This window comes from Camelus dromedarius, chromosome 18 (assembly GCF_036321535.1).
Source record: "Camelus dromedarius isolate mCamDro1 chromosome 18, mCamDro1.pat, whole genome shotgun sequence".
Taxonomy (NCBI): Eukaryota; Metazoa; Chordata; class Mammalia; order Artiodactyla; family Camelidae; genus Camelus; species Camelus dromedarius.
Window position 1 is genome coordinate 41,240,732 of NC_087453.1, and position 12,118 is coordinate 41,252,849.

Genomic DNA, 12,118 nt, shown 5'->3' on the forward strand with positions numbered 1-12,118 from the left:
TTATGACCCAATAAAAGGCATTTATTCTTGATCTTCTCCAGCCATAAAGTAAGGAAACCAAGGTCATATCCTATTGCTCTTTTATATATTAGGCATTTGATGTACAGAGGCAATGGGGAAGGAAGGGAATAAAAACATGGATTTCATCTTCAGCCATGGCTAGGAGGGTGTCAAAACTGCCCTGGGAGAGCAGGGTACAGGTTAATTTGTGGAAATTTACTCCCATGGGATACGCCGCAAAACTTAGGTTTCTGCGGTCAGACATATTTCAGAAACAGACCATTCTGTCCACTACCCAGCCCCCTGCACCCACTGTTCTGTGGAGATTCACAGTTCATTTCAGTATGCTAAATGTCCAGAGAAGTCCTGCACTAAGTTAACTGGTTTGACTTAATCTCACCTGGTGAGTCCCAAAGTTAATTGCTCTTTAAACCCGTATCTTACTGAACCCGCTTTGGGAAATCCTACATACAGAAATTCACTGCATAGTGTAGAGGACTTGTGTTTCTTTAGTATATGCGATTCTTAGCTGTTACTATTATTACAAAAAAATGTTGCTATGTGCTTTTTTTTTTTTTTTTTTTTTAGGCTAAATACAACTTAATCTCCCTTTATTCTCTCCTTCTGTATCGTGGCAGTTCTCACTTTAAAGCCAGGTTTGCCAGTGAAATAACATCATGTGAACTCACTGATGAGGTTTCTGCCTATTTTGATCACAAGATAATATCTTTACCATTATCTGACAATGGTTTAAATACTGTTTAAAGTTGTTAAAGCTGAAATCAACATTTTGGTGGATTTTCTCAATGTCAAATCATACTCTCCACATTTAACAGGCAATCAACAAAGATTCTTCTCCCAGTGATTTATATTTTCTGGTTTTAAATTTCATATGCAATTTAAAGCTATTCTTCAGTTGCAGTTTGGTAAAGTGTTCTTATTCCCTTACTACCGTTTTTGAAATTCAGCGGTACTGATTAGCAAAACAAATAATTTCATTCCATTCTAATAGTCTAATAGTATTAGACCAAATTTGTCTTTTTGATCAAAGTTGATTAGTTATTGTTACTCACATCAATGAAATGGGCTAATAATCCAGGTTAACAAGTGAGACTGAGAAGCAGAAGTTATAAGGCATTTTCAAGTAATTTGGATTAAAATTTGGTTTATTTCTTAGAATACTTATTGAGTTTGAAATAAAGAGTTTAAAACAGTTATGTTTTATTAACTCCCTCAATTTAAATGTTTATGTGTGACACAATGACTGGTTTTATATGCAAAAACAAACAAATAAATTTTGTGTTTTTAATATAATTAGTTTGAAAAGTATAGACTGGTTTTCAAAAGTTTTAATATAGTGAAAATTAGAAGTTACGGAATTATTAAGAACCATTATCCCCAGCATAGCTCATGAATGTGAGCATCGGAGATTGCACTATAAATTGGTAGGAATGTTTAAAAATGATCCCTCTTATGGTTATTACTGATTATTATAAATTCTCTTGACATATTTTCAGAAACTTGCCCTTCTCTGTTGTGTACGATGCTTGACACTATTTAGTCTTATTTACAAGGAAAGTGATTTGCAGCATTGGTTCTTCCTTCCCGTGTCAATTTAGAATGCTCATTTTGTAGGCAATTATTTCTGCTTATTTCCCACCGAGGATTTGACTTTTGCCAGGGTGCCAATTATTTACATCTTACAGTATAATCTGTCTCACTTGGATCTGACCAACAACGATGGAACAATTTATAGGTAGGGGGTTCCTTTTCACAATTATCACCTTCCTGGGGAACTGCCTAATTTAAGAAGCTGTGCTATCCAAAATCTTTTAGCAGAGAAGCATTTGCATCATCAGTATTTCTTAGTTTGTCTTCAGGCTCCAACAGGAATACCTAAAATAAATAAAGCACCAATTATGTGAAAAGTGAAAAATACCTTGCTTATCCTATTTTTGCTTCCTTTTGCATTTACAGATGTCATCCATACCGTAGGACCAATAGCCAGAGGCCATATTAATGGTGCCCACAAGGAAGACCTTGCAAATTGCTATAGGTCATCGCTGAAGCTGGCGAAAGAAAATAACATCCAATCAGTCGTGAGTACTTTTATTCTCATTTCTTATTCTTTTTTTTTTTTTTCAGCCTTTATATACTGGAGATCAGTTTGGTCCAAAAAGAGGGTAGAAAATCATTTCCAAAATTTTGAAAACTAAGTTTAAGAATCTTAGGAAGTGATGTAGTCTATTGATTATCGTGACTCCACTCTTTTGTGTGCCCCAAATAGTCTGCTTAATTGTTCGTGATGTTCTGGAATTTAAAACCAGAGACTCTCAGAAGTGGAACCATCCCGCCGAATTTCTTTTTTGCCCCGTTGGCATTACTTTCTGAACAAAGTGTGTGTGTTTTAACTTGAAAGATGTTATTCTTTTAAATTTAGTTTTGTCTTCCTAAACGAATACTCTGTCGTTGGATATGCTACATCCCTTCTAAGTTTCATCAGTTTAGATGGGAGAGTTTGGAAAATGTGGATCTAATGTATTTCCTTACCAGTAGGCTGAGGAGAAAGGACGTCTCCTCTAGCTACATTTGGAAGTATTTATTTACCTGCTTTTCTTTTGCAACATGTCTTACGTTTATTACATCTCAATTATATCAGGAAAATAAAACTATATGAAAAATGAGAGTGTATATGCCCAATAGTAAGTTAATGTGGGAAGAATCCTTTGGGTCTTTTCACATAGATTATAACCTTGCTGAAATTGTGGGGCAGGAAGATGGTTAAACACTTGACTTCTTAGCAGGCTGAATGGATCAGCATTGCTTAGGAGTTCACAGAAGTGGTGGTTTTACTATTTGCATGAAGGAGCATTGAGAATCAGACTCATTTAGATAACCCTGGGTGGTCACTGTACTTTTTATGTACAATTATAAAGAAGTGTCTTTTTCAATGTACATTGGTGAGTTTGCTTAAAACACGAAAACTTTTTTCAAGCCAATTATACAGCCTTTTTTATCTTTGCCTGCTTATTAACAGAGCTAGATATTTCATTTCACTCTTTGATTTTTTTAAAAAAAATGTTTTTTCTTTGTAAATGCAATAAGTAAGACCCTATTCTGTCTTAGAGGAGAAAGCTGAAGTTCAAAGGGAACAGAGCCACGCAAACTATCAAACCAGTTGGCTAATTTTGTTCTCTACAGAAAAAATTTTTAAAAAGTCAGAACAGGTGTGTACATTCAGGGAATAATTAAAATTTTGTCACTATAGCTTACTGTGTAAAAGAGGCAAGTGTATGGAAAAATGGACACGTATAGAAGTTTCCAACTTGGGAAATATGGACCTTGACACCTGAAGAGAATTTGCTGATGAATTCACTAGCATCGCTAATGATTTTTTAAAGCCAATAAAAAGTAAAAAGAGACTAACCCATTGGAAACAGTGTAAAAACAGCACCTCTCCTTGTAAGAGGGAAAAATGAGTATCCCTAACTATGATGGTCTTAAAATAATCACATCTATCATTACTCTACTTGCTGCCACTTGGTAAAGAGAAGAAGAATCATGGGCTAAGTTAAATCAACTTTTATCAGATGGCCTACAATGCAATGCTCTAGTTATCTTGAGATTGGAATTAGGTCTGTGTTAACATCTTTGATGATGATTTTGAGGGGTTAATGACATGTTACTTGGATAAAATTAGCAGGTGGTACTAAACTGAAGTCATTTCAATACTAGTGAGTAAAAATGGAGATGGAACATATTTGTGAAATATGAAACAAAGTGTCCAGCTAAATTAGTCACCGTGTTCTTGCATGATTGACTGGGTTGCCATCAAATATCTTGCCTCTGATTCTTAAAAAAAGGAATCTATCTTCCTTCACTTCTTCCTTCCTTTCCTTTTTTCTTGAAGAAGGAAATGGGGCTTTCCACTTTATGTGGAATGTCATGTTCTTGACCAACATTAAAAACACTAAAAATGCTAATGTCATCAAATCCTCCTTACATGGGGGGAAATGGTAAACTTTTAGAAACGTGATTATGACTGGATATGTCTTTTATTGTATAGGCTTGTACTGTGTAGATGTCATGATCAATGGGGAGAGAGAGTTGATATAAAAAGCCTGGTTAGTAAGATGAAAAATAAACTTAACTTGAGCTCATTTACATGCACATCAAAGAAAATTTCTCCAAAACCCTTTTATCGGATTAGTTTATTGTTTGTTCTACCAGTTATCACCATGTGACAATGAAAAAGTCATCTCAGTGTTTTCTTTAGTCTCAGTTTCCACATAGAAGGGTCCGTAAATTATTACTGTCTAACTCATGAGGCCATTATAGGGACCAGTTGAGATAATGGATGTAAGATAAGTGGAAAATGTAATTCTCTATAAAAGTACTTGGTAATATTACTTGAAGTATAAGATTTTCATAGTTTATGATTTGGCAAATTTAAGAGACTGAGATCATTCCTGCTTTGATATTCTGAGATAGACCTCTAGACATTATCATAACATTTCTTGATGTTCTTAAATCAGGAATAAATTATTATGAAGTATTTACTTAGTATATTTAGAAAGGACGAACTCAAAATTTTTTCTCCTCCTATGTAGAGAAAATCCTCGTTCTTCCCTACTGTGTTTTTCCCTGTGAGTCTCCTTTACTACTGACACAGAACACTTCACTTCTGGTCACCAAATGTGTAGAGATTTTTCCAACGCTAAGCAGTTCTCTGAGATACCACCTGGGTGTCTTATGATTTAGCTCAATTCTGACATTGTATACCTGGCAATAATGTCAGGCCCTGTAGGATAAGGGCTCAGTCCCACAAGCCTGCTCCACCTCCTGTCACACATGTGCTTAAGGTGCCAGTCATAAGCCCAGGTTGTCACCTGTGCTTCCAACCAACTGGCTACAGACTGGAAGGTCCAGCAACCCTCTGCTTGGGTTCAATTAATTTTTTTTGAACAACTCACAGAACTCAGGGAAACATTTGTGTTTATCAGTTTATTAAAGGGTATGATAAAGGATTCAGATGAACAGCCAGACGAAGCTGAAGTTCCATAAGGCGAGGTCTAGGTGGGTCCCGAGTACAGGAGCTTCTGTCCCTGTGGAGTTGAGATGGGTTATCCTGGTGTAGATGTATTTGCTCACCTGGAAGCTTCTTGAACTCTGTACCATTGGGATTTTATGAAGACTGACTCATGAAGGCATGATCAATCATTTACTTCATTTCCAGCCCTTTTCCCCTCTCTGGAGGAGGAGGGGTGGAGCTGACAATTCCAAGTTTCTAATCATGTCTTAGTCTTTCTGATGACCAGCCCCCATCCAGAGGTCATCCAGGAGCCCACTCACTGTCACCTCATTAGAGCAGAAGAGCTTCTAATGCTTTTATCACTTAGAAACTGACAAGGGTTTTAGGAGCCCTGGCCCAGGCTCGGGGTCCAAGACAAATATTAGAACAAGAGATGCTCCCAGCGTTATCACTTAGGAAATTACAGGAGTTTCCAGAGCTCTGTGCCAGGAACTGGGGACAGAAACCAATATACATTTTCTGTTATCACATAATATCATATTTATTTAGGTAATTAAAATAGCTATTAATGTTGTTAATAACAACTAATATTATCTTATTCATAATCATTAATATCTTTGTTAATATTATAAACTCATATCTGTATTGGCAGCACAGAACATTTTTTACTAGTAGTCGCACTGTACAAAGTTAAATTATACTAATCTTGTTACCACATTTAACTGCCTTTAATTTGTTGTCTAATTTTTAACTTTTCAAAAAATACTCCTACATTATTATGGTTTCTTCCACTATGCGTTCTTTTACAAGAAAGCTTCAAAATGAATAAAGGGTAACCGGTTAGGATGGGGTAACAGATATGTAACAAAGGAGCTATAAGGCAATGTGGTAAATGTCATAATGGGAGTGCATTATTCTACTGGTCTGGATGTAGATATGTGTGGAAGCTACAGATAACCTCAAAATCTTTGTGGTCTACATTCAGAGACCCTGGCTTATGGATACGCCATTATCTCTGTGCTGTGCTATTTGAAACTGACAATCTCCTCAGCCATAGAACAGGGACTTGGCAAAATCATGTATGAATGTTCTACTGTCTCAGACTAGACATGACACACGTCGTTTCTACTTCCATGTGATTTGCCAAAATTATTCACACAGCCTTGTCTATCTGCGACTGGGCCAGGGAGATGTCTGTTAATAAATGAAATATTTGATGGGTACCACTTTTCTTACAAAGTTAAGCCAAAGGCTTTGGGAATTACAGCAGATGGGTCAGAGATTTCTGCTTTATTCTAATTTCTCCAAAGGAATATATTCTTCAAAATTTTACTGAAGGTAAAACAAATAATTGAGCATTTATTTATTTAATAAATAATAAGACCTACTTGTGTTCCTAGACATTTTTAGGCATTTCTTAAAACCAAGAGGAGATAATGTTTATCTTCAAGTATATAATTTGTCTCAATCTCCTGACTATCAGGACAAATAAATGGACAAGATCATCATATCTGTTATATGATTTGAGAGTACTCTCTAGTTCTCTCATCACTTTAAAATATCTTCCCACAGAAGCCTGAAACTCCGTAATTAATGAGTAATTTATGACGGTCAGGCATTGTTCTTTCTCTGCAATTTTCCTTTAAAATGCAAATACTCATGAGATCAGCAGATAATTAATTTCCTAATACCTTAATATGAAGGAATTTATCAAATTACTTTTCACTTTGGCAGGATAAATTAGAGGATGATAAAAGTTCTAAGCACCTGAGCCTGAGTTGGGAGGAGACTTGGAAGGGAGTCTGAAGGGAAGTTAGGAGAAACAGAAAACAAAGTGAGACACAAATACACTTCACTTACCTTCCAGTTTTGCTAAAAGGAGATATTTCTTAAATAGAGAAGAAAGGAAAGTGATAGTCACACATAATTATCTAGAAATAAGGTAGTTATTTTGTTGTTAGATGTGACATTTGTGGATGAAATTGTTTGCCGTGAAAAACTTATATTCCTTTTATTAATTTAGGAGAGAAAATTTCTTTGTATTTCTCTCCTCTAGCCATTCTTTTTGGTGACTTTTTCCAATATATGCCCACATAATTGCTTTAGATTGTAAAATAATAAAAATAAATTAACTATAAATCTAATGATTCATTTTATTTTTTAAGGGCTTTTTTCTTTATTTTAATTTTCTTTATTTATTTTTTTTTTATTTTTTAATGGAGGTACTGGGAATTGAACCCAGAATCTCACATGCGCTCTCCCACTGAGCTATACCCCCACCCCCATAATGGTTCATCTTAAAGTGGCAGTTCTCTTCTATGAATTATTAATTAGAGAAGCTTTATTAATACCAAGGAATGCTTAAATTTGGAATTTTAATTATGATTTTCCTCCCAATCTGACCCTAAGAGTTTCAAATGAAAAATCTGACCAATCTTTCATGCTTCCTAGATGTAGTTCGTTTAAGCACCATATTCCTTCCAACTTATTTCAAATATAATTCAGTTATTTTCCTCTAACCATGAGTTCCCCTTGGGAAAAATTCAAATATATGCAGATTTACTTTTGTATACACTCTTGACAACCTTCAAACTATTGATTCCAGTCTAGGCAAAAATGTAAGGCATCACCTAGGGGATAATTAGAAACAGAATGAACTGGAAGTGGGCATAGGGGAAAAAAAAAGTTGAAAGAAAAGTCAAGGAGGGTGCAGATTTTCTCAGTAAAACCTTGGGAAAGATAAATGTAGATGTCAAAAAATAGACCCAGGTCTTAGGACCACAGTGTTCTAAGGCCTGACTTGAGAAATGTACAGTCAGTTGCTGATGAAGGCAAGCAACAGGGTTATTTTGATTTCTGGGACAATGCTGTGTCATCAGAGCATTAAAAAGGTGTTGTGGGACTGGAGAAGGACTACAGCAAATACAGAATAGCCTTTTGAATGTCTGTTAGCTAAAACATACACATGGAAATTGTTTCTATTGGTGAAAATTTTGGTGAAACCACAGGAGTCAGTGTAGGGTTAAAGGCAGGGAGGAAAAATTCCTATTGAGAGAGGGCTGATAAACAGAAGTTAATAACACCATATCCATTATCAATAGATGTTGATGGAGCATTATTAAAATAACATAGATATTATATATCATGCTGCCTTTATCTTTGTTTAAGTGAGCATAGAAATCTTTTATAAGGATTGTTATAAGTTATTCTTGACTTCCATTTTTCTCATTTTTGCAATATCATCTTAAATTCCTCCCTGGCAAAATCTTTTACCACCAGGTTCAATTTTAAGAACCTGATCCATGCCATTCAAAAAGGGATTTCTTCTCTCAGCATCAGTTAAAAGGCATAGATTCACATTTGTCAATGATACTAGGTATTCAAAAAAAAACTCCTTTTAACTGACGAAATATACTGTACCCGGTGTGGCATTCTTTGAGTTAAAACATGTAATAAGAAAATAGATGTTTTTATTAAAAGGATTATGATGTGCATATTAACCAGCTTTTACTTAGGTTAAAAATGATTTTCCCATGAGGCGTAACTAATCATTGATAGATGAATTTGGTAGTTTTCTGTTATTGTGGGTGGACTAAAAGTTGGTGGTTTGTTTGAATAGTATATACCACTGTGATTTCCGTATCAGCATCATTTACTGAGTGAAAAAAGTTGTAAATCTTCACTGGTGGGGACCACCCAGTGCCAGTAGAGATTCCTCAAAGTTCGATGATGTTCCCTCCATGGGTCATAACTTTGGAGACGTCAGCTTCCAATGGAAGACATGCTGGACCTACAACTTCAGTGCTACCTCCAGGCATTGTGACCACAAGCAATTTTGGAATTTGACATTTAATTGTTTCACTGTAGTGGAGGCTTTCATTTTAAGGCGTAGTCAAGTGAATCTGATTTTCTCATACAAGTTTCCCTTCTGAGTGGGTGGCCATGGCAATGAGTTATCAGCCTGAAATTCTTAAATACTGGTTTTATTTCGTTATCTGAGTTTCCATTACAGGCCACATCAATCAATGCCTTCCTTTCTTCAAGAAGACTTCTGCAGCCTTAAAAATCTGACCCTTTAATTTGTTGCTCCGCTCCTCTGACCAACTTGCTATCACTGTTTCCCAGCCAGCTCTTCATCTCAAAGTACCCTCTTCTGCAGAGTCGTCAGTTTGATCTTCTCTTCCTATTTTTTTAGGCAACGTCTAGTCTCGGTTTTCAACTCTCTCATTTATAAGGAGTGATGCTAAGTCTCTGTGCCTTCCCTAGCTGGGGTTCTCGCAGCTGTGTGACTGATGGTACTATTAATGAGTAACAAGGACAAAGGCATTTTCACATTTGTGTTTTACTTTACAGTTTACAGAGGTGCATTTCTATACGTTATCTCATTTGTTATTTAAATTCTCTGGATAGCTCCCTGTGTTTCTTTGATTTTGCCAAGGAGTCGGGAGAAGGCTAAGCTGAGACTTTTCCTCCCTCTTTCTTCCCTACACTCACCTTTTTTGAGATCTTCCAATTGGGCACAGGGCTACAAAATCTGTGATAATACTCTCTTCAGGTTATTATTGCTGGGAATGACAAGTGACCGAGGATGGACAGCACAAATGAGGAGGAGGAAAATCATGGAATGATGGCAAAATCACAGATGAGTTAGAAAGAAGAAATCAGACATTCAGCCACAAAATATTAGTAAGAATAGCTAATAGTTTTTCACTTTGTGCCAGGCACTGTTTTACTCATTCAGTCTCAGAACAATCCTGAGTTGGAGAGTGCGGTTTCTTCCACTTTTCAGGTGAGGAATCTGAGCTGTAAGAACAATAAGTAAATTGCTTAAGGTCTCACCTCTAACAAAAAGTGGAGGAAGTCTAAATCCAGTGGCTTTAGCCACTGTCCTGTTCCTTTTTTCCTTTCTTCTGCTGTTTTATGTAATTTTTTTTTTTGTCTAAACCAATGGCTCTCGATAGTACTCCCTTGTAGGGAGCATTTGGTGGGAGTGGTCTGAGGGGGCAGCCCTAACACAGTGGGATGCAGGTCCAGGGACGCTGCAGCACGTGGGCTGTCCAGGCAGACCCTGGCATAATGTGTCTCTCGGCAGTCTTGCAAGTAAAAGCCTATTGATAAATAACAAGGTGTGTAAAAACAGTCTTTTTTGCTCTTAAGATATTACTGAACTATCATGAAAATTAAGGGAAGTTTGTGCTTAGTTTGCTCAGAATTTTACCAAGAGTGCCTGAGAAAATCACACCATTGATGGCTGTGCCACTTCATGCTGATCGGCAATGTGTCCCACCTGCTTGGGCTTCCATTTCCAGGTGTTCTCTTGATGGTGAGTCCAGGCAAGGAAGCAGCTCATTGCCTGCTTCATTATGTGCCGTTTAATTCATGATGTGGTACATCAGGCAGTGTGTCATCACGCCTGAGTCTTCACATGTTGAAAAACAGAGTTTTACTCTGTCACTTTCCTTTTATATCTCTTGCATGTTACGCTCATGGAATTATATTGATTTTGAAAATTGATGTATTTTCTTAATTTGGGCTTCCCTGAAAGCAGACTTTGAAAGAAGGATTTGTGTATAAATATTTTATTTAGGAAGCTAAAGCAGGAAGCAATGGCAGACTGCAGGGAAGCAAGAAAGGGAAGGTGAGGCAGCCAAGAGTCACTTTTTCAAGCAAGTTACCCCTGAGGGCAGCTGAGGCTCAGTCCTGCTGGGGTGCTCAGGGAGACCACACAGAACACGCCCAGGAATTGTCCCATCTGAGGGCAGAGGACAGCTGGTCTGTTTATCTTCCACTTCCATCTGTGGTTGGCTGAGGGCTGCTCCTGGGGCATCGACTCCCCAGCCCTTCTTGTCTGCCTGAGAAAAAGCCCTGAGAGTGACTCACCCTAAGGGCGTTTGCTGACTGATGCTGTGGTGGGGCGGGGCATGTACTGGTGCAGTGAGTTCTAGGAAGGTATGGGTGGGGTGCTGACGTTTTCTGCCTTCGGTATGTGGGTGAACTGTACTGTCTGTACATGTCATCTCAGCATATTCAAGACTTTACAGAATATTTGTTATAAAAAGAGGATGTTGAGTCAGATTGAACTGAGTTTGTTTGCTTTTGGGGGGGAGGAAGGGAGGTAATTAGGTATATTTACTTATAGAGGAGGTACTGGGGATTGAACCCGGGACCTCATGCATATGAAGCATGCACTATATCACTTGAGCTTTACCCTCTCCACCACCTGAGCTATATCCTCCCCTGGGTCTGATTGAATTGAAAACCATTCGCTTAAGTTAAACTGAGTTTCGTACAGGACAGTATGCTAAAAGTGGGTTGTTGAAAGATTTTTATTCTTAATCTCAGCCATCCAAGTTTTCTACTTCTTTAAGTATAGTGTGATATAGATGTCATAAAGATGGTAATTAATGAGACTAGTGGCACATTCTATGGAATGCATGGAGTTGTGAAAGTGAATGTAATGCATAGATAGTGGAGACATAGTATTACAATATTATGTCACCGTGGTTGAACTTTTCCTCAACATTTCCTGACACTGGACTTTGATTCATCACGCAACCTGCAGAAGAGCTGGCCACCCAAGGGTTGGAGGCATGCAAAATTGTTCATCAGTTAGGAGACATATATTGAGGTAAGAAATTTGGTCAGGGGGTGACCTTTGATTTTATTCCAGTGAAAGGATTGTTTCAATTTCTTTTCCTTACAAACTTGAAGAAATATAGTATCTTATATTTTCTTCAAACGTCTTACAATATGACTCTGATCAGTTCTTTCTGTAACAGTGTCTGAAACCAACTTTTGCTTCATCTCATCTAATGTTTGTAAGAATGACTTTTAGGCACGTGTGCATTCTGCAGATGTAAATCTGCTAGCAAAGACCAAGGAAAATATATTTAAAGTGAAAGTATAAAACATCTCGATTTAGCCAGATTTGTCAACTCAATGATTTTTAGTTCTTTTATCAGACTAGGGAACATTCCCAGGAAAATCATTACCGACTTCTACAACAGTGTTTTCCAGAGGAAATACTAACCCAGCACACTGTCAAAGAAAATATATCACAGTGAAATCTGTATAGAAACAGTAAAC

The 12,118-nt window shown here is 37.1% G+C and overlaps 1 protein-coding gene across 2 annotated transcripts in view; it reads left to right on the plus strand.

Moving 5' to 3' along the window:
* MACROD2 (mono-ADP ribosylhydrolase 2) overlaps positions 1 to 12,118 on the plus strand; it is a 1,873,695-nt gene that overhangs the window by 1,131,082 nt on the left and 730,495 nt on the right. For both annotated transcript variants that reach the window (XM_064475896.1, XM_064475895.1), the window contains exon 6: positions 1,978 to 2,099. In XM_064475896.1, the coding sequence (XP_064331966.1) occupies positions 1,978 to 2,099 (122 nt within the window). The remainder of the gene's footprint in view (positions 1 to 1,977; positions 2,100 to 12,118) is intronic.